This window comes from Heptranchias perlo, chromosome 5 (assembly GCF_035084215.1).
Source record: "Heptranchias perlo isolate sHepPer1 chromosome 5, sHepPer1.hap1, whole genome shotgun sequence".
NCBI classification, from domain to species: Eukaryota; Metazoa; Chordata; class Chondrichthyes; order Hexanchiformes; family Hexanchidae; genus Heptranchias; species Heptranchias perlo.
The window spans coordinates 119866567-119891814 of record NC_090329.1 but is presented as its reverse complement, the minus strand read 5'-3'; the positions used below and the strand labels follow the sequence as shown (position 1 = coordinate 119891814).

Sequence of the window (25248 nt, the reverse complement as noted above, 5' to 3'; positions counted from 1 at the left end):
CTCTAACTCAAGCACCTTATTCCTTTCTCTATATTACCAGCTTGGTTCAGTTGGTAACATTTTCACCTTTGGGTCGAGAGGTTGTTGGTTCAAGTGTAACTCCAGGATTAATCTAGGCTGACTGTACTGAGGGGGTTTTGACCCTTCGGATGAGGTTTTAAACAGAACCTTGGGTACCTGTTCAGGTAAAAGATCCCATGGCACTATTTGAAGAAGAACAGGGAGTTGTCCCAATGTCCTGGCCAACATCCCTCCCTCAACCAACAAGCCACCAAAAAAAAAATAGATTAAAAAGAAAGGAAGAAAAGAAGAAAGAACCTGCATTTATTTCACAACTTTCACAACCCCACATGCTTCACAGCCAATTAAAGTACTTTTTTGAAGTGTAGTCAATGTTGTAATGTAGGAAACACGGCAGCCAATTTTGCACATGGTGAGGTCCCACAAACAGCAATGTGATAATGACCAGATAATCTGTTTTTTTGAGGGATAAATATTGGCCAGGACGTTGGGGAAAACTCCACTGCTCTTCTTTGAAATAGTGCCATGAGATCTTTTACGTCCACCTGAGAGGGCAGATGGGGCCCCGGTTTAACGTCTCATCCTAAAGACTGCACCTCTGACAGTGCAGCACTCACTCAGTACTGCACTGGGTGTGTCAGCCTAGATTATGGGCTCAAATCTCTGGAGTGAGACTTGAACCCATGACCTTCTGACCTAGGGTGCTACCAACTGAGCAACATTAAGCAGCTAATCACCTCATTGCTGTATGTGGGATTGAGTATTGGTGAGTGTGCTGCCTGGTGGTAAGATGGCAGAACCGTAACTTCACCGACGGTAAGTCATTACAGTATGAATTGTCATTGTAGTAACTCTATGGTATGGCCTGGAAAAACTGATGAACAAGTTACGGCAGAACTTCGCTATATGACGGTAAAGGTTTTGATTTCTCCAGGTTAATAACCTGCGCTCTAAGGTTGCCCGCCCCGCGATATCGTCTCTCAGTGAACTGTTCTCTCAGTTGAAGAGAAACATGGACCAGGAAGTGGACGAGGTGACGAGAATCCTGCTCCACAAGACGGGCGACTCTAATGAGTTCATCCGAGAGGAGGCGGACAAGGCGTTGACCATTATGGCGGAGAATGTGAGCCCATCGCGGGCACTGACTGCCCTCATCGCAGGCGGCTTAAAGTAAGCAAGTGTGTAAGCAGCACTCAGAAATGTGTGAAAAGCTGTGGGGTGGGGTTTAGGGAGTGTTTCAGATACTCACACTGCAAACTGGTTCTTTGTGCTGGTGTCAACGTCAGCATGATTTAATGGAATTAATTCTTGTTTTAACCTTTGTGGGCCACTCACTACCACACTACATTGTCCAGCAAGAATAGGAATAGGTCTAACTTATGGACTTCCTCTATCCATCTTTAGGACCTCCCTATGACCAGCTGGCCAGAAGTGTCCCTCTGGGGCAAGGCAACTCATAGAGTCCATTCCTTCTGAGATAGCTTTGCTTCTGCGTGCTACTCTGTCAAGTAACCCTATGCATAAAAGGGGTACAGGGTGGGATTCCTGTTAATTACTGAAGGGTCTTTGTTTGTCTCATAGAATGTAAAAATATTTAAGAACGGGAAAAGGCTATTATGTTCAACAAGCCTATCCCTTTTTGATAGATCAAATGTATCCCTCAATCCCTTCTCTCCAGAAATGTATCTAATTGCCTCTTACATCTTGACTTTCCTTCTTACTCCCAACTAATACCTCAAATTTAAAATTCTCATCCATCTGTTTAAAACCTTGCATGGCTTTACCTCTGTAATGTCTTCCAATGCTACAACCCCCTCCAAACTCCCCATTCCTCTGACTCTTGAGTCACCCTCTTCCCCTTTCCCCACTACTAGCAGTCATGCCTTCAGCCATGTAAGGCCCATCTTCTGTAATTCTCTTCCTCAACCCCTCCGCCTCTCCACCTCCTACTCCTCTGTTAAGACCTTCCTTAAAACCCAACGTCTTTGTCCAAGGTTTTGAACACCCATCCTTACATTTCCTTCTTTGGTTCAACATCTAGTATTTTCCTTCTACTTCTGTGAAGCTTCTTGGGACATTTTTCTACGTTAAAGTTGCTACATCAGTGCAAATTGTTGTAACTTTAAAAAAATTTGTTCTTGGGATGCAGACCATGTTGGCAAGGCCCCATTTATTGCTCATCTTGATTTTAATGCATAGGGCATGCCTAAGCAATTTTCCACGTTGTTGGGTAGATGCTAGTGTCACAGCTGCACTGGGATAACTTGGCTAGGGGAATGGCAACTCTGCTGCATAACACTGCAGCCAGCATAATAGACTTTGCTGTGTTCAGTGTACTCAGCTGCTTCCTAATGACGCATGGAGTGAACCAAATTGGCTGGATATTGGCCTCTAAGATGAAGGGACCTCAGAAAAAGGCTGGGTAGGATTGTGCACTCTTGTCTCTGAGTCAGAAGGTCGTTGGTTCAAGTCCCACTTCAGGACTTGAGCACATAATCAAAGCTGACATCCCAGTCCAATACTAATGAGACATTGAACTCTGCCCCCTCAGGTGGATGTTAAAGATTCCATGGCACTTTTCCAAGAGCAGGGGTTCCTGATCAACATTTACCCTTCAGCCAACATTACCAAAGCAGACTATCTGGCCATTTATCGTATTGCTATTTGTGGAACCTTGCTGTGTGCAAATTGGCTGTGCAAATAACAACTACCCTTCAGTGACTACCCTTCAAAAATAATTAATTTGCTGTAAAGCACTTTGGGATGTCCTGAAGATGTGAGAGGCACTGTATAAATCAAGTTCTTTCTTTCATTGGCACTTTTGGCTGAAGACACTTGCAAATACTTCAGCCTTGTCTCTTGCACTCGCCTGTTGGTTTCCACCATGGTTGGGGATGTTTATGGAGCCTCCTCCTCCCTTTTTGTCCTCCCTGATTGTCCACCACCATTTTAGAGTGGAAGTGGTAGGGCTTCAGAGTTTTGCTTTGATCCTTTGGTTGTGGGACCACTTAGCTCTGCCTATAGCTGGCTGGTCTTGGTGTTTAGCATGTAGGTAGCTCTATGTTATAGTTTCACTAAGTCCCTAAATTCTAGCATTTGAACCCTTCGCTATAGCGAACAATCTGCCCTGTTCAATATTTCCCAGCTCCCTTCATAATCTTAAGCACTTCAGTTAGGTTACCTCAAAGTCTACCATTTACCAAAGTCAACAAGCCTGACTTCTTTAGCCTTCCGTCACAATTCATCCCTCCTTCCTAATATCTTCAAATCACCTTTGGTGCTTAACTCGGTGGCAGTGGTTAGATCAGGAAAGATGCGCCCTTTCCACTTTCTGTTGAAATGCCCCATCAGTTCTCAAAGGGTTAAAGACATGTTTGCCGAACGCGTTGCTTATTCTGTTTGTCTCTCATTATCCAGCCACCGTAACACCACTGTTCGGAAGTGCACCGCTGAGAACCTGCTGTTCGTTGTTGAACATCTTGGAGCTGAGAGACTGCTGTCGGGGACCAAGGACAATATAGACCAGATCGTGCAAACCATGGTGAAATTTTCACAGGATGGGAATCAGGAAACGAGGTGTGAGCAGGTGTTGGAGTTAGTGTATTGGGGGATGTGTCTGATCTCTGTCAGTCTCAATGATAGTGATGAGTCTGACAGTAGAGTTAGTGTACTGGGGGGTGTGTCTGATCTCTCAGTCTCAGTGATAGTGATGAGTCTGACAGTAGAGTTAGTGCACTGGGGTGTGTGTCTGATCTCTCAGTCTCAGTGATAGTGATGAGTCTGACAGTAGAGTTAGTGTACTGGGGGATGTGTCTGATCTCTCAGTCTCAGTGATAGTGATGAGTCTGACAGTAGAGTTAGTGTACTGGGGGATGTGACTGATCTCTCAGTCTCAGCAATAGTGATGAGTCTGACAGTAGAGTTAGTGTACTGGGGGGTGTGTCTGATCTCTCAGTCTCAGCAATAGTGATGAGTCTGACAGTAGAGTTTGTGTACTGGGGGATGTGTCTGATCTCTCAGTCTCAGTGATAGTGATGAGTCTGACAGTAGAGTTAGTGTACTGGGGGATGTGTCTGATCTCTCAGTCTCAGCAATAGTGATGAGTCTGACAGTAGAGTTTGTGTACTGGGGGATGTGTCTGATCTCTCAGTCTCAGTGATAGTGATGAGTCTGACAGTAGAGTTAGTGTACTGGGGGGTGTGTCTGATCTCTCAGTCTCAGTGATAGTGATGAGTCTGACAGTAGAGTTAGTGTACTGGGGGGGGTGTCTGATCTCTCAGTCTCAGCAATAGTGATGAGTCTGACAGTAGAGTTAGTGTACTGGGGGGTGTGTCTGATCTCTCTCAGTCTCAGTGATAGTGATGAGTCTGACAGTAGAGTTAGTGTACTGGGGGATGTGACTGATCTCTCAGTCTCAATGATAGTGATGAGTCTGACAGTAGAGTTAGTGTACTGGGGGATGTGTCTGATCTCTCAGTCTCAGTGATAGTGATGAGTCTGACAGTAGAGTTAGTGTACTGGGGGATGTGACTGATCTCTCAGTCTCAGCAATAGTGATGAGTCTGACAGTAGAGTTAGTGTACTGGGGGATGTGTCTGATCTCTCAGTCTCAGTGATAGTGATGAGTCTGACAGTAGAGTTAGTGTACTGGGGGATGTGACTGATCTCTCAGTCTCAGTGATAGTGATGAGTCTGACAGTAGAGTTAGTGTACTGGGGGATGTGTCTGATCTCTCAGTCTCAGTGATAGTGATGAGTCTGACAGTAGAGTTAGTGTACTGGGGGATGTGACTGATCTCTCAGTCTCAGTGATAGTGATGAGTCTGACAGTAGAGTTAGTGTACTGGGGGATGTGTCTGATCTCTCAGTCTCAGTGATAGTGATGAGTCTGACAGTAGAGTTAGTGTACTGGGGGATGTGACTGATCTCTCAGTCTCAGTGATAGTGATGAGTCTGACAGTAGAGTTAGTGTACTGGGGGATGTGTCTGATCTCTCAGTCTCAGTGATAGTGATGAGTCTGACAGTAGAGTTAGTGTACTGGGGGATGTGACTGATCTCTCAGTCTCAGTGATAGTGATGAGTCTGACAGTAGAGTTAGTGTACTGGGGGATGTGACTGATCTCTCAGTCTCAGCAATAGTGATGGGACTGAAAGCTCCAGCTGCTTCTAAAGTGGGATGGAGAATCAGATTTAGGGATGGTAGACTCGCCAAAGCCTCTATTGATCCAAATGCTCATCCCTCCCTGTGAATTTTATCAGCTTTGTGGAGGTGACGCTCTATAACATCCATTGGGTGCAAACAGTGAAGTCCATTTCTCGTTGTCTGACCAGGTTTTACGGTCGGAAGATGCTGAACATTTTGGTGTCCCACCCGGAGTTTGAGAGATACTTGGAACGCTCACTTTTGTCTCAGGATCTACACCATATCATCACAGCCATAAAACAGAGGGTGAGTCTCATCACAGAGGGTGCGTTTGACCCTGTAACTTTGAGCTTCTCATTCACTGCAGTACTTGGTACCAGGATTAAAGTTGAGCAACATGGCATGTACCTATCAGTCCAAGATGGTACCTCAAGGGCTCATTAATTGGTAACTCAGGAAGTAGTAGATTAAGGTAAGAAGGAGATACCACTGCAGCTTCTGATGCAATTGACAATAATTCATAGTTTTAGGGTACTTTGATATCAGCTCCTTAACAAATGTTCACTGTACAGGTTAGCCTCTTAACAATCATCCTTGTACAGATCACTGTGCTGGTCAAATAGTCACTTTACCATTAGTGTCTTAACAAATGGTCTTTGTACAGGTCAGCAACTTAAATGGTCACTGTCTAGGCCAGGATCTTAAAGAAAGAAAGACTTGCATTTATATAGCGCCTTTCATGTCCTCAGAATGTCCCAAAATGCTTCACAGCCAATGAAGTACATTTGAAGTGTAGTCACTATTGTAATTTAGGAAACGCGGCAGCCAATTTGCACACAGCAAGGTTCCACAAACAGCAATATGATAATGACCAGATAATCTGTTTTGAGGTGTTGGTTGAGGGATAAATATTGGCCAGGACTCCGGGGAGAACTCCCCTGCTCCTCTTCAAAATAGTGCCATGGAATCTTTTCCATCCACCTGAGAGGGCAAACAGGGCCTTGGTTTAACCTCTCATCCAGAGGACAGCATCTCTGACATTGCAGCACTCCCTCAGTACTGCACTGAAGTGTCAACCTAGATTTTGTGCTCAAGTCCTTGGAGTGGGACTTGAGAACCCATGACCTTCTGACTCAGAGGCAAGAGTGCTACCAACTGAGCCATGGCTGACACTGACTAAATGATCTCTGTACAGGTCAGTGCCTAGATAAATGGTCACTGTACAGGTCAGACTCTGAACAATTGTCCTCATACAAGTCATTGTCTTAACAAATGGTCACTGTATTGGTCAATGTTTTAAACGTAAGGAATCTTACAACACCAGGTTATAGTCCAACAGTTTTATTTGAAAACCACAAGCTTTCGGAGGCTTTCTCCTTCACTCACTCACCTGACGAAGGAGGTAAGCTCCGAAAGCTTGTGATTTTCAAATAAAACTGTTGGACTATAACCTGGTGTTGTAAGATTCCTTACATTTGTCCACCCCAGTCCATCACCGGCATCTCCACATAATGTTTTAAACAGTCAGGGTACAGTAATGTGGTGGTTAAATTACTGGATTAATAATCTAGAGGCCTGGATTAAATCCAGGATGTGAGTTCAAGTCCCACCATGGCAGTTTGAGACTTTGAATTCAGTTAAAAAATATATGGAAATAAAAAGCTGGTATCAGTAAAAGCAATCATGAAGCTGTTGGATTGTTATTAAAAACCCAACTGGTTCGCTAATGCCCTTTTAGGGAATGAAACCTGCCGTCCTTACCCAGTCTAGTCTATATGTGACTCCAGTCCCACACCAATGTGGTTGACTCACTGTTCTCTGAAGTGTCCTAGCAAGCCCACTACTTCCTTTTCAGGGCAGCCAGGCCTTGCTTGTGATGCCCACATCTTGAAAGTGAATTAAAAAAAATGTCACTGTCACAGTCAGTGTCTTAAATGCTCAATGTTTTAAGGCAATGAAAATATTATCGGCAGCTGGAGGCCAGGCAGATGGCCTACTCCCTGACCTCATCAATACTACTCTAGACCAGCCTCTAGTAGGAGCCTGCAAGATGCCTGGGTGAAAGAATCTCTGATTTTTCTTCCTTCTCTAAAGTGATATCTGGCCACTGCCCACCATTGATGAGATTGATAACTTGCCATGTGGAAACCTGTGAGCAAGGCATCTCCTCATTGGGTCTCTCCCTAGGATACAGCATTCCGTGATGGAAATGGGGTTGGGGGCAGGGAACATCTGCTCCTAGGTCTCTGCCGGTCCTTGTCTTGAGCTATTAGGAGATGTATGTGAGCAGCCCAGGCTGATTTTCTCTTTAGATTTTCTCCCTCCTCTCGTGGAAAGTTTCTTGCTTTTTCTCAGAACCCCCCATCCCAAATTTCCTGTGACAGTTGCCCAAGATCATCAAGCAACCCAGCAAAGACATGACAAAACAAATTCCAACGTTAGTTAACAGAATTCTAGCGATGGTGAAGATTGCCTTGGGTCACGCGTACACCTCGAAGTGAAGAGGGTGCCAATCCTGCTAAACTCCGAGGACTGTTCTCAACACAATTCTATCGTGTGTTTTCTTCCTGTACCTTGAGTCAGCAGCTCTTAGGTGTGAGCGTCAAGCTAAATTAAAAGCCCAAAGTGGTCCAAGTTTGGCCAGCTGTATAATCAATAAGCCACAGCTTCCAGTCTCGGACAGATGTTATTTGAATTAGTGAGTGAGAAGTGGTAAAATGTTGAACTTTAATTAGTGTTTTTTTTACTGTTTTTCAGGGGCTTGGAGATGCTTCTTCAGATCCTTACTCGCCAAAGGGTAGAAGGTCAAGGGTCAACAGCTCCTCGAACTCTCAGGAAAATGGCCTTAATACTGGAAGGTGAATTATAACTTTAGCCTAGACCAAATATATTCCTATAGTAAAATGATATTTCCTAAATTTTCCATTTTTATTTGACTTAAATTTGGCTTTGTTACTCCAAAACCCAATCTTGGCATCAACTAACCAGTAGTTCTTGATTGACTTTGTCTTCTCTCCTACTCCTTTCAAATTTGGCAGCGCTCTGCGCTATTGGCCATGACCCCTTCACCTATATTTCTCAATTGAGAATAAAATGCAGCAACGGTGCAGTACATTGGAGCACATTAGTGGGTAAGACTCCCACTCCTTCCTAGACCACGGTGATCTCAAACTTTGCCAAATCACTGTTTGGAAGTGCCAAGCACAGATTGGAGGGAAGATGTTCCCCAGGGCAGCGCTCACAGACTTCCTGACAGCAACATTGGTGGAGCCCTAGTACCAGGTCACACTGCTACTGACTTAGTTGTGATTGGCTTAGTTGGTCCATGGCCCAGAAAGACCAGGGGAGAAACAGATGAAGCTCACCCTCAAATTTCAAAGCAAGTTAACTCAATTTTTTTGCAGTAAGCTCCCTAGAATAATGTTTGGTAAATATCTGAAGAACATCAAATTGTTCTTGAATTCATCCCTATCACCGCCCCCCCCCCCACGCCCCCACCCAACTCATACTGGCAGGAAAAAGAAATTTTTGCATTTATATAATGCTTTATTGCATCTCAACTGCAGGCACTGTTGTTATGGAGGCAAATGTAACAGCCATTTGCACTCAGCAAGGTCCCAGTTAAAGAATGATCAATTAAACTCTCTTTTTATTGATTGAGGGAGGAACGTTGTTGAATAGCAACCCCCTGCTTCTCTTTGAGTAGTGTGCGGGATTTTTAACATCTATCAGAACCACTGGAACAGGCAGTCAGGCCTCAGTTTAATCTCTCATACAAAGGACAGCATTTTCAATCTCTCAGCACTGCACTAGAGTGTTAGCTTGGATTATGTGCTCAAGTCCTGGAGCTTGAACCCACAATCTTTTAATGCACAGACAAGAGTGCTACCAACTGAGCCAAGCTGACACATAGGGGTAGATTGTCAACTTGCCACAAGGATGTAAAACTGATGTTGCGGATTGGCTGCCTGTTATAGAAACTGCCCAATTTTCATTTCCACTGGTGATCAGTGAGCCCTGCAGCATATCCTGTCCATATGGGCGGGAATACCTGCATGGCCTACTAGCCTCCGGACCTGAATTCCCGATTTATATGTTGCTCCACTGCCCGTATCCTAAGTCCCGTTCACCCGTCACCCCTGTACTCGCTGACCTGCATTGGTTCCGTTCCACCAACGACTCGATTTTAAAATTCTCATCCTCGTGTTCAAATCCCTCCATGGCCTCACCCCTCTCTATCTCTGTAACTTCCTTTGGCTCAGTGTCAAATTTTGTTTAATAACGCTCCTGTGAAGCAGCTTGGGATATTTTACATTGGGACATTAAAGGCGCTATATAAATGCATTACTTTTGTTCACAGTGGGTGAAGCTCTGTGATGGAGAATTTGTCCCAATATGTAGCGTAGAGTGAAATATGCGGTAGCACGTTGTACTTTCTCTTTGTAGGGTGGATATGGACACGCCACGGCAGCTGAGGCTGATGACCCGCAGACCGACCATACGCAGCGTGGAATCAGTGGAGCAGGTGAAGCAACTGAACAAGTTGCTGTCTGCCAAAGAGTTCCAGGAGAGAACGCAAGGCATTTCACTACTGCTGCAGCACTGTGAGAACAACCCAGGATTCGTCAGCTCCAATATTGTGAATGTAAGGCCTAAACACTGTTGAGCGTAAGAACACGAGAGGGTGTAAAACAAGGAAAAGACTCTTTGGGGTAGAAATTTGGATTCAGCGCTCTTTCCAGTCAGCGATCTTTCCGCCCGGTCGCTAAATGGAACATTGGAGTCCGACAAGTACAAAATCACGGGCCTCGATTTTAACTCCCAGGCAGGAACGTGGCAGATGCGATTGCACTAGAGAGGGTACAGAGGAGATTTACGAGAATGCTGCCAGGACTGGAGAATTTTAGCTATGAGGATAGATTGGATAGGCTGGAGTTGTTTTCATTGAAACAGAGGAGGCTGAGGGGTGATTTAATTGAGGTGTATAAAATTATGAGGGGCCTAGATAGAGCGGATAGGAAGGACCTATTTCCCTTAGCAGAGGGATCAATAATCAGGAGGCATAGATTTAAAGTGATTGGTAGAAGGATTAGAGGGGAGTTGAAGAGAAATTTTTTCACCCAGAGAGTGGTGGGGGTCTGGAACTCACTGCCTGAAACCCACATTGCATTTAAAGGGTACTTGGATGTGCACTTGAAGTGCCGTAACCTACAAGACTACGGACCAAGAGCTGGAAAGCGGGATTAGGCTGGGTAGCTCTTTTTCGGACGGCACAGGCATGATGGTCCGAATGGCCTCCTTCTGTGCCGTAAATTTCTATGTTTCTAGATGCAAGCGGCCGTGCCCCTCCCGGGTGCGGGTAGCAGGGAGGCTTGGCCAGGCATTAACGTGCCGCTTGCCGGCTCCCTGACCAAAATGGCCGGGATGGCGGCGGGAAGCGGCCACCCGGCTGTTTAAAATCGGGCAGCGTGGAAACCGCCACTGGGATCCTGGAGGAACGGTCCCCGGCACGCGGTAAGTAATCCGGGAGGGGGTTCCTGGCCTGGGGAGAGAGGTGGGGGGGGGTTGGAGGTCCTGGGGGAGGGGTGGCCCAAGGTTTCCTTGTGGGGTTCAGGGAAGTACTTCTACTCCTCTTGGAAAAACCAGGAAACATATAAAAAAAAGAATGTTTTAAAACATACCTTGCTGGCCTGGCCCTCTTCTGGGCTGCTAAAGGCTATGAGTTTATAATCCCTCCCAGGGAAGTTGTGAAGTTGAAGAGGTACCAATAAACCATCAAAGCACCCAACAGGTTCCCTAATACCCTTCAGAGAAGTTCAGGATAAGATGGCACTAGAATTTAAAATAAAAATTGGAATGTGGGAGTACATTACTCGTTAGTGACTAGGCCTCGAGTAGAGTGTCCTGTGTTCTCTGATTCCCTGTCTTTTGTCTTCTCAACGTTTCAGATTTTTGATTCCTTCATCCCACGGCTCCAGGACTCCAATAAAAAAGTGAACCAGTTTGCGCTGCAGTCCATGGCAACCATGATCCCAGTGCTGAAAGATGACTTGCACCGGGTCCTCCATTCAACAGTCACTGTCGTTACTGACAACTTGAACTCGAAGAACGCGGGCATTTACACTGCAGCCGTGCACGTCCTCGATACGCTGATCGATCATATAGGTAGGCCTCAGGCTCCTCGCGAGCTGTCGTTAACAGATGTCGCCAATGGGGTCAGAGAGTGAAAACTCATGAATCCATTGATCCCAGAACAAAATTAAGTGTGCACCATTGCCGTTCCACCAAATACCTGATCCAGGCATAAAATATCTTCAAATCAGTTCGTGTGTTTATCAGGATCTCCCTATATTATGTAAAACACTTGAAAACTTTCAAATATGAAATTTAATATTTTAAACCGATGGTATTGATACAAGCCATGTTGGGTGTTCATTGGACATTCATCCTAAAGTGTGAACGCCTCTTCCTATTTACAGTGTATGTGTGTGTGTTCTTATAGCTTAAAATTAGTACAGAAACCACACAGGTTGTGTAATTTGGATCTTTTACTCTGCTTTATCCTGTACTCACTGTATAACTGATTTATGTCTGTCCTCTCAAAGCTTGTAGATTAATGATCTAACAGCGAGACAGGATACAACAATCCCAGAATCCCAGTGGATTGATTAATGAAAGCCAGCATGGAGTTGTTAAAGGCAAATCGTGTTTAACTAACTTGATAGAGTTTTTTGATGAGGTAACAGAGAGGGTAGATAAGGGCAATGCAGTTGATGTTGTGTATATGGACTTTCAAAAGGCTTTTGATAAAGTGCCACATGGTAGGCTTGATATCAAGATTGTGGCCCATGGAATGTAGCAGCATGGATACAGAATTGGCTAAGTGACAGGAAACAGAGAGTAGTGGTGAACGGTTGTTTTTCGGACTGGAGGGATGTGTACAGTGGTGTTCCCCAGGGGTCGGTGCTGGGACCACTGCTTTTCTTGTATATATTAATGACTTGGTCTTGGGTGTACAGGGCAATTTGAAAATTTGCAGGTGACACCAAACTTGGAAGGGTTGTAAACAGTGAGGAGGATAATGATAGACTTCAAGAGGCTGGTGGCATGGGAGGACACGTGGCAGATGAAATTTAACGCAGAAAAATGCGAAGTGATACATTTTGGTAAGTAGAATGAGGAGAGGCAATATAAACTAGAGGGCTTAACTCTAAAAGGGGTGCAGGGACAGAAAGATCTGGGGGTATATGTGTACAAATCGTTGAAGGTGGCAGGGCAGGTTGAGAAAGCGGTTAAAAAGGCATATGGGATCCTGGACTTTATAAATAGAGGCATAGAGCACAAAAGTATGGAAGTCATGATGAGCCTTTATAAAACACTGGTTCGGCCACAACTGGAGTATTGTGTCCAGTTCTGGGCACCGCACTTTAGGAAAGATGTGAAGGCCCTAGAGAGGGTGCAGAAGACATTTAATAGAATGATTCCAGGGATGAGGGACTTTAGTTACGTGGATAGACTGGAGAAGTTGGGGTTGTTCTCCTTGGAACAAAGGCAGTTGCAAGGAAATTTGATAGAGGTATTCAAAATCATGAAGGGTTTAGATAGAGAGAAACTGTTCCCATTGGTGGAAGGGTCAAGAACCAGAGGTCATAGATTTAAGGTGATTGGCAAAAGAACCAAAGGTGACATGAGGAAAAGCTTTTTTACACAGCGAGTGGTTAGGATCTGGAATGCACTGCTCGAGGGGGTGGTGGAGGCAGATTCAATCCTGGCCTACGAAAGGGAATTGGATAAGTACTTGAAAGGAAAAGATTTGTAGGGCTACGGGGATAGGGCGGGAGAGTGGGACTAGCTGGATTGCTCTTGCACAGAGCCAGTGCGGACTCGATGGGCCAAACGGCCTCCTTCCGTGCTGTAACCTTTCTATGATTCTAACACCTTTAAAGCAACATTACCAATACCTCAGTCATTAGAGCTATGAAGTTGGGACAGCATTGCTAGTACCAATTGGATTAATATTGTCTCCAACAAGTGGTGTCCACTCGATCCTTTTTTTATTGTCAGCCAGTGAATGGCTCTTATCTTCAGTGGTACAAGAACGGCAGAAGGTGAGCAGATGAAGATTTGAAATAAAAATCAATCGGGCAAATGCCAGCAGGGGGATGGAGCCTCTGATTCATCTTCCATTTCTGATAAATTCAGATGAAAAGGGTGACTTTGGCAAATTGGAATGCAGGGAGCCCCATCAAACAGTATTTTACATATTTAACTGACACTGTGCAAAGATACAGAGGGTTAGAGAATTCAACCCTCCTGCACCCACCATAACGCTGGGCGCCCAATATCTCGCTAGTATGGAGGTGACCCGATTAAGTTTGTTAGTGTTCTCTCTCTATGTTGGTCAGTAATCTAACACACATGTCCTGTAACACTGATTGCTATCGCTTTACTCTCTCTGTAAAGACAACTTGCTGCTACTTCAACCCTTCGCCAGCAGAGTGCAGTTCATCAGTGGCCGGGCGATGCAGGACATCACAGAACGACTGGCAGGTGAGACTGGATAAGGAGGCGATTACCACCCATCATTTTGGAATGTATAGTCAGGGGTGTATCTTAGAGCAAGAGAGGTAGCTCTAAACTTAGATCTAGCCTTAATGGGGCTACATCTGAAATACCATGTGCTATTTTGCTTTCCCTATTTTAAAGAGGATATTTAGTTATTGGATGGGGTGCAAATGAGAGTTATTGGATCAATTCCAAAACTAATGGGACCGACATACGAGGCGAGGTTAGCTACCCTCGGACTTTTCTTGCTGGATAAAGACTGAGGAGAGCTGATTAATAGAGCTGTTTAAGATTGTGAGGGGTTTGGACTCAGATAATTTGTTTTCTGCCGTGTACAAAATTCATCGACAAGGGTGGGGGAGGGGGTCACAGTTTCAAATTAAGGACAAAAGAAAGTGAGAAATGCTGACACAACGTTTTCAGTAAAAAGGGTGATAAATGTGCGGAACAGGCGGGAGAACAAGAAACTATGACGGGGTTCAAAAAAAGAAAACCGGTTAGGATTTAGAAATGCACCACAGTAATGTTGTGGAATTTGGATGTACTCCTGCCTGAAAATCCTTCCTGTGCTACATTTTTTAATGTAAGGAATCTTACAACATCAGGTTATAGTCCAGCTGTTTTATTTGAAAATCACAAGCTTTCGGAGGCTTTCTCCTTTGTCAGGTGAGCGAGAGTGGGATTCCATGGAAGGTTACTGCATTTATAGTCAGAGAACAATACCTGGTGATTACTGATAATCTTTCCAACTGCCCGTTGCCGGGTTAAAATTGTTGCAGGCTATGGCGCGACAAGGCCTTCGATGATGTACCTTTCATTTCTTTCTTGACTGCAGTCCTCGTGCTGCCGGTGTATCATCGGAAGCCTCAAACGGTGGAGAGGCACGTTTTGCCCGTGCTCTGGTACCTGCTCAGCAACATGACCGGGAGCGGCGTGATCAAGGGCGGAAGTGGAAATGTGCGGGCGGTGACCGCCAAGCTGGCCGCCAGCCTGCACCAAATGATGGGCGCTGACCTGCAGGAATACGCTTCGAGTCAGCCAGCCCACGTCATCAAAACCCTGCGGGAACTTACAGAGAAGGAACTTTAATCACACGGCCCATCACTTCAGGACAATCTTGAACCTATAGGGTTGCCAACCCTCCAGGATTATCCTGGAGTCTCCAGGAATTAAAGATTAATCTCCAGGACAGCTGGGAGCAATCGGAGAAAAATCATATGGTCGTTAAAAAATGTATATTTTAATTTTCCTTGAACCCTTTTGTTTCTTAGTTGTAAACATATTGGAGGTGGTGGGGTGGGGGGGGGAGGCTGTTTGAATGACAGTCAAAAGTCATCCAATCGGGTAATGAAGAGTCTGTTCACTTTCCAATTGGTGTGGGAAGGCGGTCCAATGTGAGGATGGATGTGTCCGACGACCAATGGCGGAGGTGGTGGGTGGGGGGGGGGCGGGGAGAACGGGGCGGTTGGAGGCAGGGGATCATCTGATGAAACTTCCAGGAATACGTCCAAAATCAGAGTTGGCAACCCTACTCGAACCACTGGGAAAATCTATAAACTACAGATGCACAAAACGAAACAAGAACAGATGTTTACGGGAAAAGGAAGAAAAAATCATCGACTACTGAAAATCTGAAATGAGAGAAAAAGGAAAAATGCAGGACACTCAGCATCTGAAAGAGAAAGATAGGTTCATGTTTTGGGTTAAGTGGATCGTGGTGAGCCTAAAGTCAATTCATAATTCCCTTTCAGGCACTAACTGACTGGCTGTGACTCTCTGTCAACTTTTATGACAATTTAAAAAAATATATATATATACATAGAAACTGTAAGCAAAGTGACTTTCAGTCAGCTCCAGAATTTTTCTGTTCGTTAGAGTTTAATATACTTATTTTTTCTAATGCTTTATCATCAACGCACTTTATAAATTTAGTTTTCTTGGCCAAGAGGGGCTTGCACTTCATATGGGACCCGAATTTGGACCGAGCATTTAAAAAAATAAACTAAATTGACGTTATTATGTAATTATTATCACTTGCCTTTGCCAGATTGTCCAAACTCAAGCTGTAACCTGTGGATCTTGTTCTCAGCAGTGGACTGGCGCAGTTACAGTGGAAAACTGGTAGATTCCCCAGGGAACGACACTTTTAAAAAGTATGAATTATCTGGTGTAACTACTATTATCTTACCAGCATAGCAGTTAAAGGGCGAAGAATAAGCAAAAAAAAAGAGAAATTAAAACCATAATTCTGTGTATTTTCATCAGTGGATATTGAACATAATTGGGCAGATTTCCCCTCCCAGGTCCCAGTGCTGTTTAGGCCCAGGAACACAGAGGGTTTCCTGTTCTAGGCCAATAACATGGCTCAGGTGTACCCCGCGCCCCCCCCTCCCCCCGCCACCCAATGCAGGCCTACTTCCGGCATGGCCATGAGCTGGCTGAAAGGGCAGGAAATGTTTTCAGGGCTCTGAGATTGATGCCTTCTGGCCGCTGATGGAGATCAGCAGGTCCCAATGACATGTCAGCTCGGGGGGGGGGGGGGGGGCAAATCATCGAATCGTTACAGCACAGAAGGAGGCCATTCGGCCCATTGAGCCTGTGCCGGCTCTTTGTAAGAGCAATCCAGTTAGTCCTATTCCCCCGCTTATTCCCTGGAGCCCTGCAAATTGTTTCCCTTCAAGTATTTATCCAATTCCTTTTTGAAAGCCACGATTGAATCTGCTTCCACCACCCTTTCAGGCAGTGCATTCCAGATCATAACTACTCACTGTAAAAAAGCTTTTCCTCATGTCACCTTTGATTCTTTTGCCAATAACCTTAAATCTGTGTCCTCTGGTTCTCGACCCTTCCGCCAATGGGAATAGTTTCTCTTTATTTACTTTATCTAAACCCAGGGCATGGAGAAAATCTTCCCCCATAGTCGGTATCATTTAGGATGTTTCACTGGCACTGTAGCACATCCTGTTAATGATAAAGTAATGTGTATAATGTAAGTAATATCTGCCTTGTTTGTTATCATAGAATCATAGAATCATAGAAGTTACAACATGGAAACAGGCCCTTCGGCCCAACATGTCCATGTCGCCCAGTTTATACCACTAAGCTAGTCCCAATTGCCTGCACTTGGCCCATATCCCTCTATACCCATCTTACCCATGTAACTGTCCAAATGCTTTTTAAAAGACAAAATTGTACCCGCCTCTACTACTGCCTCTGGCAGCTCGTTCCAGACACTCACCACCCTTTGAGTGAAAAAATTGCCCCTCTGGACCCTTTTGTATCTCTCCCCTCTCACCTTAAATCTATGCCCCCTCGTTATAGACTCCCCTACCTTTGGGAAAAGATTTTGACTATCTACCTTATCTATGCCCCTCATTATTTTATAGACTTCTATAAGATCACCCCTTAACCTCCTACTCTCCAGGGAAAAAAGTCCCAGTCTGTCTAACCTCTCCCTATAAGTCAAACCATCAAGTCCCGGTAACATCCTAGTAAATCTTTTCTGCACTCTTTCTAGTTTAATAATATCCTTTCTATAATAGGGTGACCAGAACTGTACACAGTACTCCAAGTGTGGCCTCACCAATGCCCTGTACAACTTCAACAAGACATCCCAACTCCTGCATTCAATGTTCTGACCAATGAAACCAAGCATGCTGAATGCCTTTTTCACCACCCTATCCACCTGTGACTCCACTTTCAAGGAGCTATGAACCTGTACTCCTAGATCTCTTTGTTCTATAACTCTCCCCAACGCCCTACCATTAACGGAGTAGGTCCTGGCCCGATTCGATCTACCAAAATGCATCACCTCACATTTATCTAAATTAAACTCCATCTGCCATTCATCGGCCCACTGGCCCAATTTATCAAGATCCCGTTGCAATCCTAGATAACCTTCTTCACTGTCCACAATGCCACCAATCTTGGTGTCATCTGCAAACTTACTAACCATGCCTCCTAAATTCTCATCCAAATCATTAATATAAATAACAAATAACAGCGGACCCAGCACTGACCCCTGAGGCACACCACTGGACACAGGCATCCAGTTTGAAAAACAACCCTCTACAACCACCCTCTGTCTTCTGTCGTCAAGCCAATTTTGTATCCAATTGGCTACCTCACCTTGGATCCCATGAGATTTAACCTTATGTACAAAGTTAGAGAAACTTTATGGACTCATTTGTAATTTATTGGAACCTTCTAAACTAAAATCATGTGTAGTTTGCACACTGCTATCTGTTATTTTATTGTAAATAAACATTTATGTTTGAGGTGTAATTTTTTTAATATTTGGACTTTTTTTTGTTAGAGCAATGCAGATCAAAGGGTAATATGAAAGAAATGTTTAAAATTCTGAAAGAATGGGACAAGGTACATAGCAGCAGACTGTTCCAGTAGTTGAGGGGTTTAGAACGAGGGATTATAGATATAAGTTTAAATGCAGGACAGAATTCCTGCGGCTAGAAATTGGGACGTATAGCGCCCATTGTATAGGAACTACGTGGCCCCCTGAGGTCCCAAAATGGCATTCGGAATGCACACGCACGCTTCTAACGTGACGTGCACCAGACGTCATCATGGTAAAGGGGTTCGCGCAGACACAGGTAACGAATGCCTGCAGCATGTAAAGTAAGGAGAATATGCGTTAGATCAGTGTGCTACGCTGATTTAAAGGGATAGATACCATTTTGGTACTCAACGCTCCAGTCTTAATCATGATCATGTCCTAGACGGCCTGGAGGACCCCCCACCAGCACTATTTAAAGGGACCATGCAAGATTTACAGGTTAGTTGCTGGATTATTGCTTCTGGCTGCTGGTACATTCGTACCTGTATTTGAAAACTACGACTTGGGAACATAGCCTAACATTTAGAGCCAGGACTTGCTGGAGTGAAGTTAGGAAACGCTTCTACACGTAAAGGGTGGTAGAAATTTGGAATGCTTTTCTGCAAACGGCAGTTGATGCTCGCTCAATTATTAACTTTAAATCTGAGATTGATAGATTTTTGTTAACCAAGAGTATTAAGGGATATGGGGATAAGGATATAGAGTTAGGACACAGATCAGCCATGATCTCATTGAATGGCAGAACAGGCTCGAGGGGCTAAATGCCTCTGCAAGTTGCTGCCTCCTGTTATGCGCCACCTTCTCCTGCAAGAAAGTGGGACGCGTGTCGGTGAGTGTCCTGCAGGATGTTTGGGTGATGTGTCTATCATGGTTGAATAGCTGCCAGTGTGTGTGGCCTGTGAGTTGTGGGGGGGTTGCTTGCAACAGTGGTAATGTGTGAGGGTGAGAGAAAGCATCTGATTGGAGGAGTTGAGTACTGATTGAAAGAGTTTGTTGGTATGTGGGTGATGGGGGGTGCAGTGCATGGAGCAGTGGATGTGGCTGGTGGTGCAGTTGGTCAGAGATGCCACTTGACAGTTGACCTCACTCATCTTGACCACTCGTGTCAAAGCATTGAACTTCTTCCTGCACTGCATCCAAGTTTGTGGTGCTATGCACCTGGCATTGACTTTGTCCCCTACTGCCTCCCACTTCCTTGGGAGCATATGTCTGGAGGGCCTCTTGCCCCACTGTGGATATAGGATGACCCTCCTTCTGTCCACCTCTTGGCAGAGAACCTTGGTGCACGCTTTCTCGCAGGCCTGGTACAAACTTCGATCGGCAGATTGGTGAGGTCTTGCATGCAGATTGGAGGATGTGGGATTTAGTGGTGCGCGACCTTTATTCAATGTTTTAACTTAACTCAACAGTTTGTAAACATAGGGATGGATCTGCATCTGTGCTTTACATGAGTGATGTCTGATCTCTGTTCAGACTCCATGCAGACCCGTAGCTTATATTTTGTACATAAGAGGTGCAGGCTGCCTTTAAGAGGTGCGAGCAACTCACGCGATATCTGGGCTCCCCTGCTAGTAAGATGTGAGAAGCTGGTGAGAACAACGCAGACAGGCCTACAATCAGGTAAACGACCAGGTTGCTCGAATCTCATGTGCTGCCTGCATCGGAACCACCGGGCGCGGATGAATCGAGCACCGCGATGCCCGCGACCGGATACGGGGGTTAATCAATTTAACCCCCCTGGTCTTTTTTGACTTAAGTAAAGGGAACAATGTCAGGGAGATCAGTGTGAGCGTGCTTTGTTTAAAAAAAAGCACACGGAGGAGTGTGATAGGGACACATTAAACGTTCCTCTGCTATTATCACGGACGGTCACATATTTTCGCCCTCAGTGATTTCCTGTATTATGGCCCTTGGCCTTCACTCAGGCTTCTCAATAAAAACAGAAAACAGCGGGTAGATGGAGTTAAGATACAGATGAGCCATGGTCCAATTCAATGGCGGAACAGGCTTGAGGGGCTGAATGGCCTGCTCTTGTTCCCATGTTCCTTGATTTAGTAATCTTGTGTCTGTGGGTTAACTCAAAATCTAGTTGGAGGTGATAGAGGTTCTTTCATTTCAGTTTGCCCCCTCCTACAGCCTCTGCATACGCTCTGTTAAAGTAAATTTTGGACAGAGGGATCCGACAGATCCATTAAGTGTGTGCTGTCAATTTAGAAGTCTCTAACTGGCTAAGACGGCACTTTTAAACTCAGAGGGGTAGGCTTGAATTTACCCTTAAAAGATACTGGGTTTGCAATATGATTTTCTGACCATCCCTATTAATGTTTCATCAATTCGACTCACTCCACATGATATCAAGAAACGGCTGAGTGCACTGGATACAGCAAAGGCTATGGGCCCTGACAACATCCCGGCTGTAGTGCTGAAGACATGTGCTCCAGAACTAGCTGCACCTCCAGCCAAGCTGTTCCAGTACAGCTACAACATTGACATCTACCCGACAATGTGGAAAATTGCCCAGGTATGTTCTGTCCACAAAAAGCAGGACAAATCCAATCTGGCCAATTACCGCCCCATCAGTCTATTCTCAATCATCAGCAAAGTGATGGAAGGTGTTGTCGACAGTGCTATCAAGCGGCACTTACTCACCAATAACCTGCTCACCGATGCTCAGTTCGGGTTCCGCCAGGACCACTCGGCGCCAGACCTCATTACAGCCTTGGTCCAAACATGGACAAAAGAGCTGAATTCCAGAGGTGAGGTGAGACTGACTGCCTTTGACATCAAGGCAGCATTTGACCGAGTGTGGCACCAAGGAGCCCTAGTAAAATTGAAGTCAATGGGAATCAGGGGGAAAACTCTCCAGTGGCTGGAGTCATACCTAGCACAAAGGAAGATGGTAGTGGTTGTTGGAGGCCAATCATCTCAGCCCCAGGGCACTGCCACTTATCAGCCCAAGTCCTGGACAACATCCAGACTTGGGCTGATAAGTGGCAAGTAAGTGGGGGGGGGTTTAAACTAACTTGGCAGGGGGATGGGATACAGAGTGGAGCTACAATAGGGGGTGATGTGCAGCCAAATATAGAGAAAAAAACAAGTCAGCTTGGAAGACAGGGCAAATATGTGAGGGCAAGGCTGAATGGCATCTATTTTAATGCAAGGAGTCTTGCGAATAAGGTGGATGAACTGAAGGTGTTGATAAACACATGGGAGTATGATATTGTTGCTGTCACAGAGACATGGTTGAGGGAGGGGCAAGACTGGCAGCTCAATATTCCGGGGTACAGAATCTTCAGGCGAGACAGAGGGGGAGGTATAAGAGGAGGGGGGGTCGCAATATTAATTAAAAAATCAATTACTGCCATAAGGAGGGATGATATATTAGCAGGTTCCTCTAATGAGGCCATATGGGTGGAGCTTAAAAACAAAAAGGGGGCAAGCACTTTGATGGGAGTGTACTATAGGCCCCCAAACAGTCAGGGGGAGATAGAGGAACAGATATGTAGGCAAATCTCAGAAAATTGTGCAAATAATAGGGTAATAATAGTGGGGGATTTCAACTTCCCCAATATTAACTGGGATACTCAGAGTGTAAAAGGCTTAGAGGGTACAAAATTCTTAACGTGCATCCAGGAGAGCTTTTTGAGCCAGCATGTAGAAAGTCCTACAAGAGAGGGGGCGGTACTGGACCTAATTCTAGGGAATGTGGCCGGCCAAGTGGAAGAAGTGCTAGTAGGTGAGCACTTTGGTGAGAGTGACCATAATTCGGTGAGATTTAAGGTGGTCATGGAAAAGGACAGGGAGGGGCCGGAAATAAAGGTTCTAAATTGGGGGAAGGCCGATTTTAATAGGATAAGGCAGGATCTGGCCAAAATGGACTGGGATCAGCTGCTTGTAGGAAAATCCGCATCGGAGCAATGGGAGTCTTTCAGAAGGGAGATTGAGACCATACAATGGCAACATGTTCCCGTAAAGGTCAAGGGTGGTTCCAAGAACTCCAGGGAACCTTGGATGTCAGGGGATATACGAGAATGGATTAGGAAAAAAAGGAGGGCTTTTGGCAGATACAAAAGGCTAAAGACGGAGGAAGCCCTAGAGGAGTACAAAAAGTGCAGGGGGATACTTAAAAAAGAAATGAGGAGATCAAGGAGGGGCCATGAAATAACACTGGCGAGCAAAATAAAGGAAAATCCTAAGATGTTTCATAAGTATATTAAGGGTAAGAGGATGACTAGGGAAAAAATAGGGCCCATTAGGGACAAAAATGGCAATCTGTGTGTGGAGCCGGCAGATGTAGGAGGGGTTCTAAATGAATTTTTTGCATCTGTTTTCACTATGGAGAAGGACGATGTAGACATAGAAATACGGCAGGGGGACTGTGATATACTCGAACATATTAACATCGAGCGGGAGGAGGTATTGGCGGTTTTAGCAGGCCTAAAAATGGATAAATCCCCAGGCCCGGACGAAATGTATCCCAGGCTACTGTGTGAGGCAAAGGAGGAGATTGCGGGGGCTCTGACACATATATTCAGAACCTCTCTGGCCACAGGGGATGTGCCAGAGGACTGGAGAACCGCTAATGTAATACCATTATTCAAGAAGGGGAGTAGGGAAAAACCGGGGAACTACAGGCCAGTGAGCCTAACATCAGTGGTAGGAAAATTATTGGAAAAAATTGTGAAGGACAAAATTAGTCTCCACTTGGAGAAGCAAGGATTAATCAGGGATAGTCAACATGGCTTTGTCAAGGGAAGATCATGTCTGACTAATTTGATTGAATTTTTTGAGGGGGTGACTAGGCGTGTGGATGAGGGTAACGCAGTGGATGTGGTATACATGGATTTCAGTAAGGCCTTCGATAAAGTCCCCCACAGGAGACTGGTCAAGAAGGTACGAGCCCATGGAATCCAGGGTGCCTTGGCACTTTGGATACAAAACTGGCTTAGTGGCAGAAGGCAGAGGGTGATGGTCGAAGGTTGTTTTTGTGACTGGAAGCCTGTGGCCAGTGGGGTACCACAGGGATCGGTGCTGGGTCCCTTGCTGTTTGTGGTCTACATTAATGACTTGGATATGAATGTAAAAGGTATGATCAGTAAGTTCGCTGATGATACAAAGATTGGTAGGGTGGTAAATAGCGAGGAGGATAGCCTCAGTCTGCAGGACGATATAGATGGGTTGGTCAGATGGGCGGAACAGTGGCAAATGGAATTTAACCCGGAAAAGTGCGAGGTGATGCACTTTGGAGGGACTAACAAGGCAAGGGAATACACAATGAATGGGAGGACCCTAGGCAGACAGAGGGTCAGAGGGATCTTGGTGTGCAAGTTCACAGATCCCTGAAGGTGGCGGAACAGGTAGATAAGGTGGTAAAGAAGGCATATGGGATACTTGCCTTTATTAGCCGAGGCATAGAATATAAGAGCAAGGAGGTTATGATGGAGCTGTATAAAACACTGGTTAGGCCACAGCTGGAGTACTGTGTGCAGTTCTGGTCGCCGCACTACAGGAAGGATGTGATCGCTTTGGAGAGGGTGCAGAGGAGATTCACCAGGATGTTACCAGGGCTGGAGCGCTTCAGCTATGAAGAGAGACTGGGAAGATTGGGTTTGTTTTCCTTGGAGCAGAGGAGGCTGAGGGGGGACATGATTGAGGTGTACAAAATTATGAGGGGCACAGATAGGATGGATACTAAGGAGCTTTTTCCCTTCGTTGAGGGTTCTATAACAAGGGGACATAGATTCAAGGTAAAAGGCGGGAGGTTTAGAGGGGATTTGAGAAAGAACTTTTTCACCCAGAGGGTGGTTGGAGTCTGGAACTCACTGTCTGAAAGGGTTGTGGAGGCAGGAACCCTCACAACATTCAAGAAGCATTTGGATGAGCACTTGAAATGCCATAGCATACAAGGCTACGGACCAAATGCTGGAATATGGGATTAGAGTAGACAGGGCTGATGGCCGGCGCGGACACGATGGGCCGAAGGGCCTCTATCCGTGCTGTATAACTCTATGACTCTATAACATTCGCGCCAGACAAGTGCCAGGCAATGACCATCTTCAACAAGAGAGAGTCTAACCACCTCCCCTTGACATTCAACGCCATTACCATCGCCGAATCCCCCACCATCAACATCCTGGGGGTCACCACTGACCAGAAACTTAACTGGACCAGCCACATAAATACTGTGCCTACAAGAACAGGTCAGAGGCTGGATATTCTGCGGCGAGTGACTCACCTCCTGACTTCCAAAGCCTTTCGATCATCTGCAAGGGACAAGTCAGGAGTGTGATGGAATACTCCCCACTTGCCTGGATGAGTGCAGCTCCAAGAAGCTCGACACCATCCAGAACAAAGCAGCCCGCTTGATTGGCACCCCATCCACCACCCTAAACATTCATTCCCTTCACCACCAGCGCACCGTGGCTGCAGTGTGTAGCATCTGCAGGATGCACTGCAGCAACTCGCCAAGTGCAGGCTTCTTTGACTGTACCTCCCAAACCTGCGACCTCTACCACCTAGAAGGACAAGGGCAGCAGGCACATGGGAACAAACCACCTGCACATTCCCCTCCAAGTTACACATCATCCCGACTTGGAAATATATCGCCGTTCCTTCATCGTCGCTGGGTCAAAATCCTGGAACTCCCTACCTAACAGCACTGTGGGAGAACCTTCACCATACGGACTGCAGCAGTTCAAGAAGGTGGCTCACCACCACCTCAAGGGCAATTAGGGATGGGCAATAAATGCTGGCCTTGCCAGCGACGCCCACATACCATGAACGAATAAAAAAAAAAGATTCTGTCCTTGACCCCTCCAGGACTTCCTCTCTCTTGTGTACTGCAATATTCTCCTTAATCAATACTGCACCCCCCCACCTTTCTTTCCTTCCCTATATTTCGTGAACACCTTGTATCCAGGAATATTTAGTACCCAATCCTGCCCTTTTTTGAGCCAGGTCTCCGTTATTGCCACATCGTATTCCCATGTGATTATTTGCGCCTGCAGCTCACCAACCTTGTTTACCATGCTTCGTGCATTTACACACATGCATTGTAAACCAGTCCTAGACTTTCTTGTACTCTCTCTTCGTCTGATCCTGCCTAATACTGTTCTATTACTTGCTCTAGTGCTATCTTTCTCTCCCGATCCTTTGTGCACCTTGT

General features: G+C 45.6%; 1 protein-coding gene across 5 annotated transcripts in view; it reads left to right on the top strand.

The window, feature by feature from the left end:
* The window catches only part of LOC137321508 (TOG array regulator of axonemal microtubules protein 2-like), a 65421-nt gene extending 50284 nt beyond the window's left edge, over window positions 1-15137 (top strand). For all 5 annotated transcript variants that reach the window (XM_067983902.1, XM_067983905.1, XM_067983904.1 and 2 more), the window contains 8 exons: window positions 956-1191; window positions 3439-3597; window positions 5353-5470; window positions 7922-8022; window positions 9611-9809; window positions 11113-11329; window positions 13628-13714; window positions 14565-15137. In XM_067983902.1, coding sequence (XP_067840003.1) covers window positions 956-1191; window positions 3439-3597; window positions 5353-5470; window positions 7922-8022; window positions 9611-9809; window positions 11113-11329; window positions 13628-13714; window positions 14565-14818 — 1371 coding nt within the window. In that variant the 3' untranslated portion in view covers window positions 14819-15137. The remainder of the gene's footprint in view (window positions 1-955; window positions 1192-3438; window positions 3598-5352; window positions 5471-7921; window positions 8023-9610; window positions 9810-11112; window positions 11330-13627; window positions 13715-14564) is intronic.
* Window positions 15138-25248: the final 10111 nt, after the last annotated feature.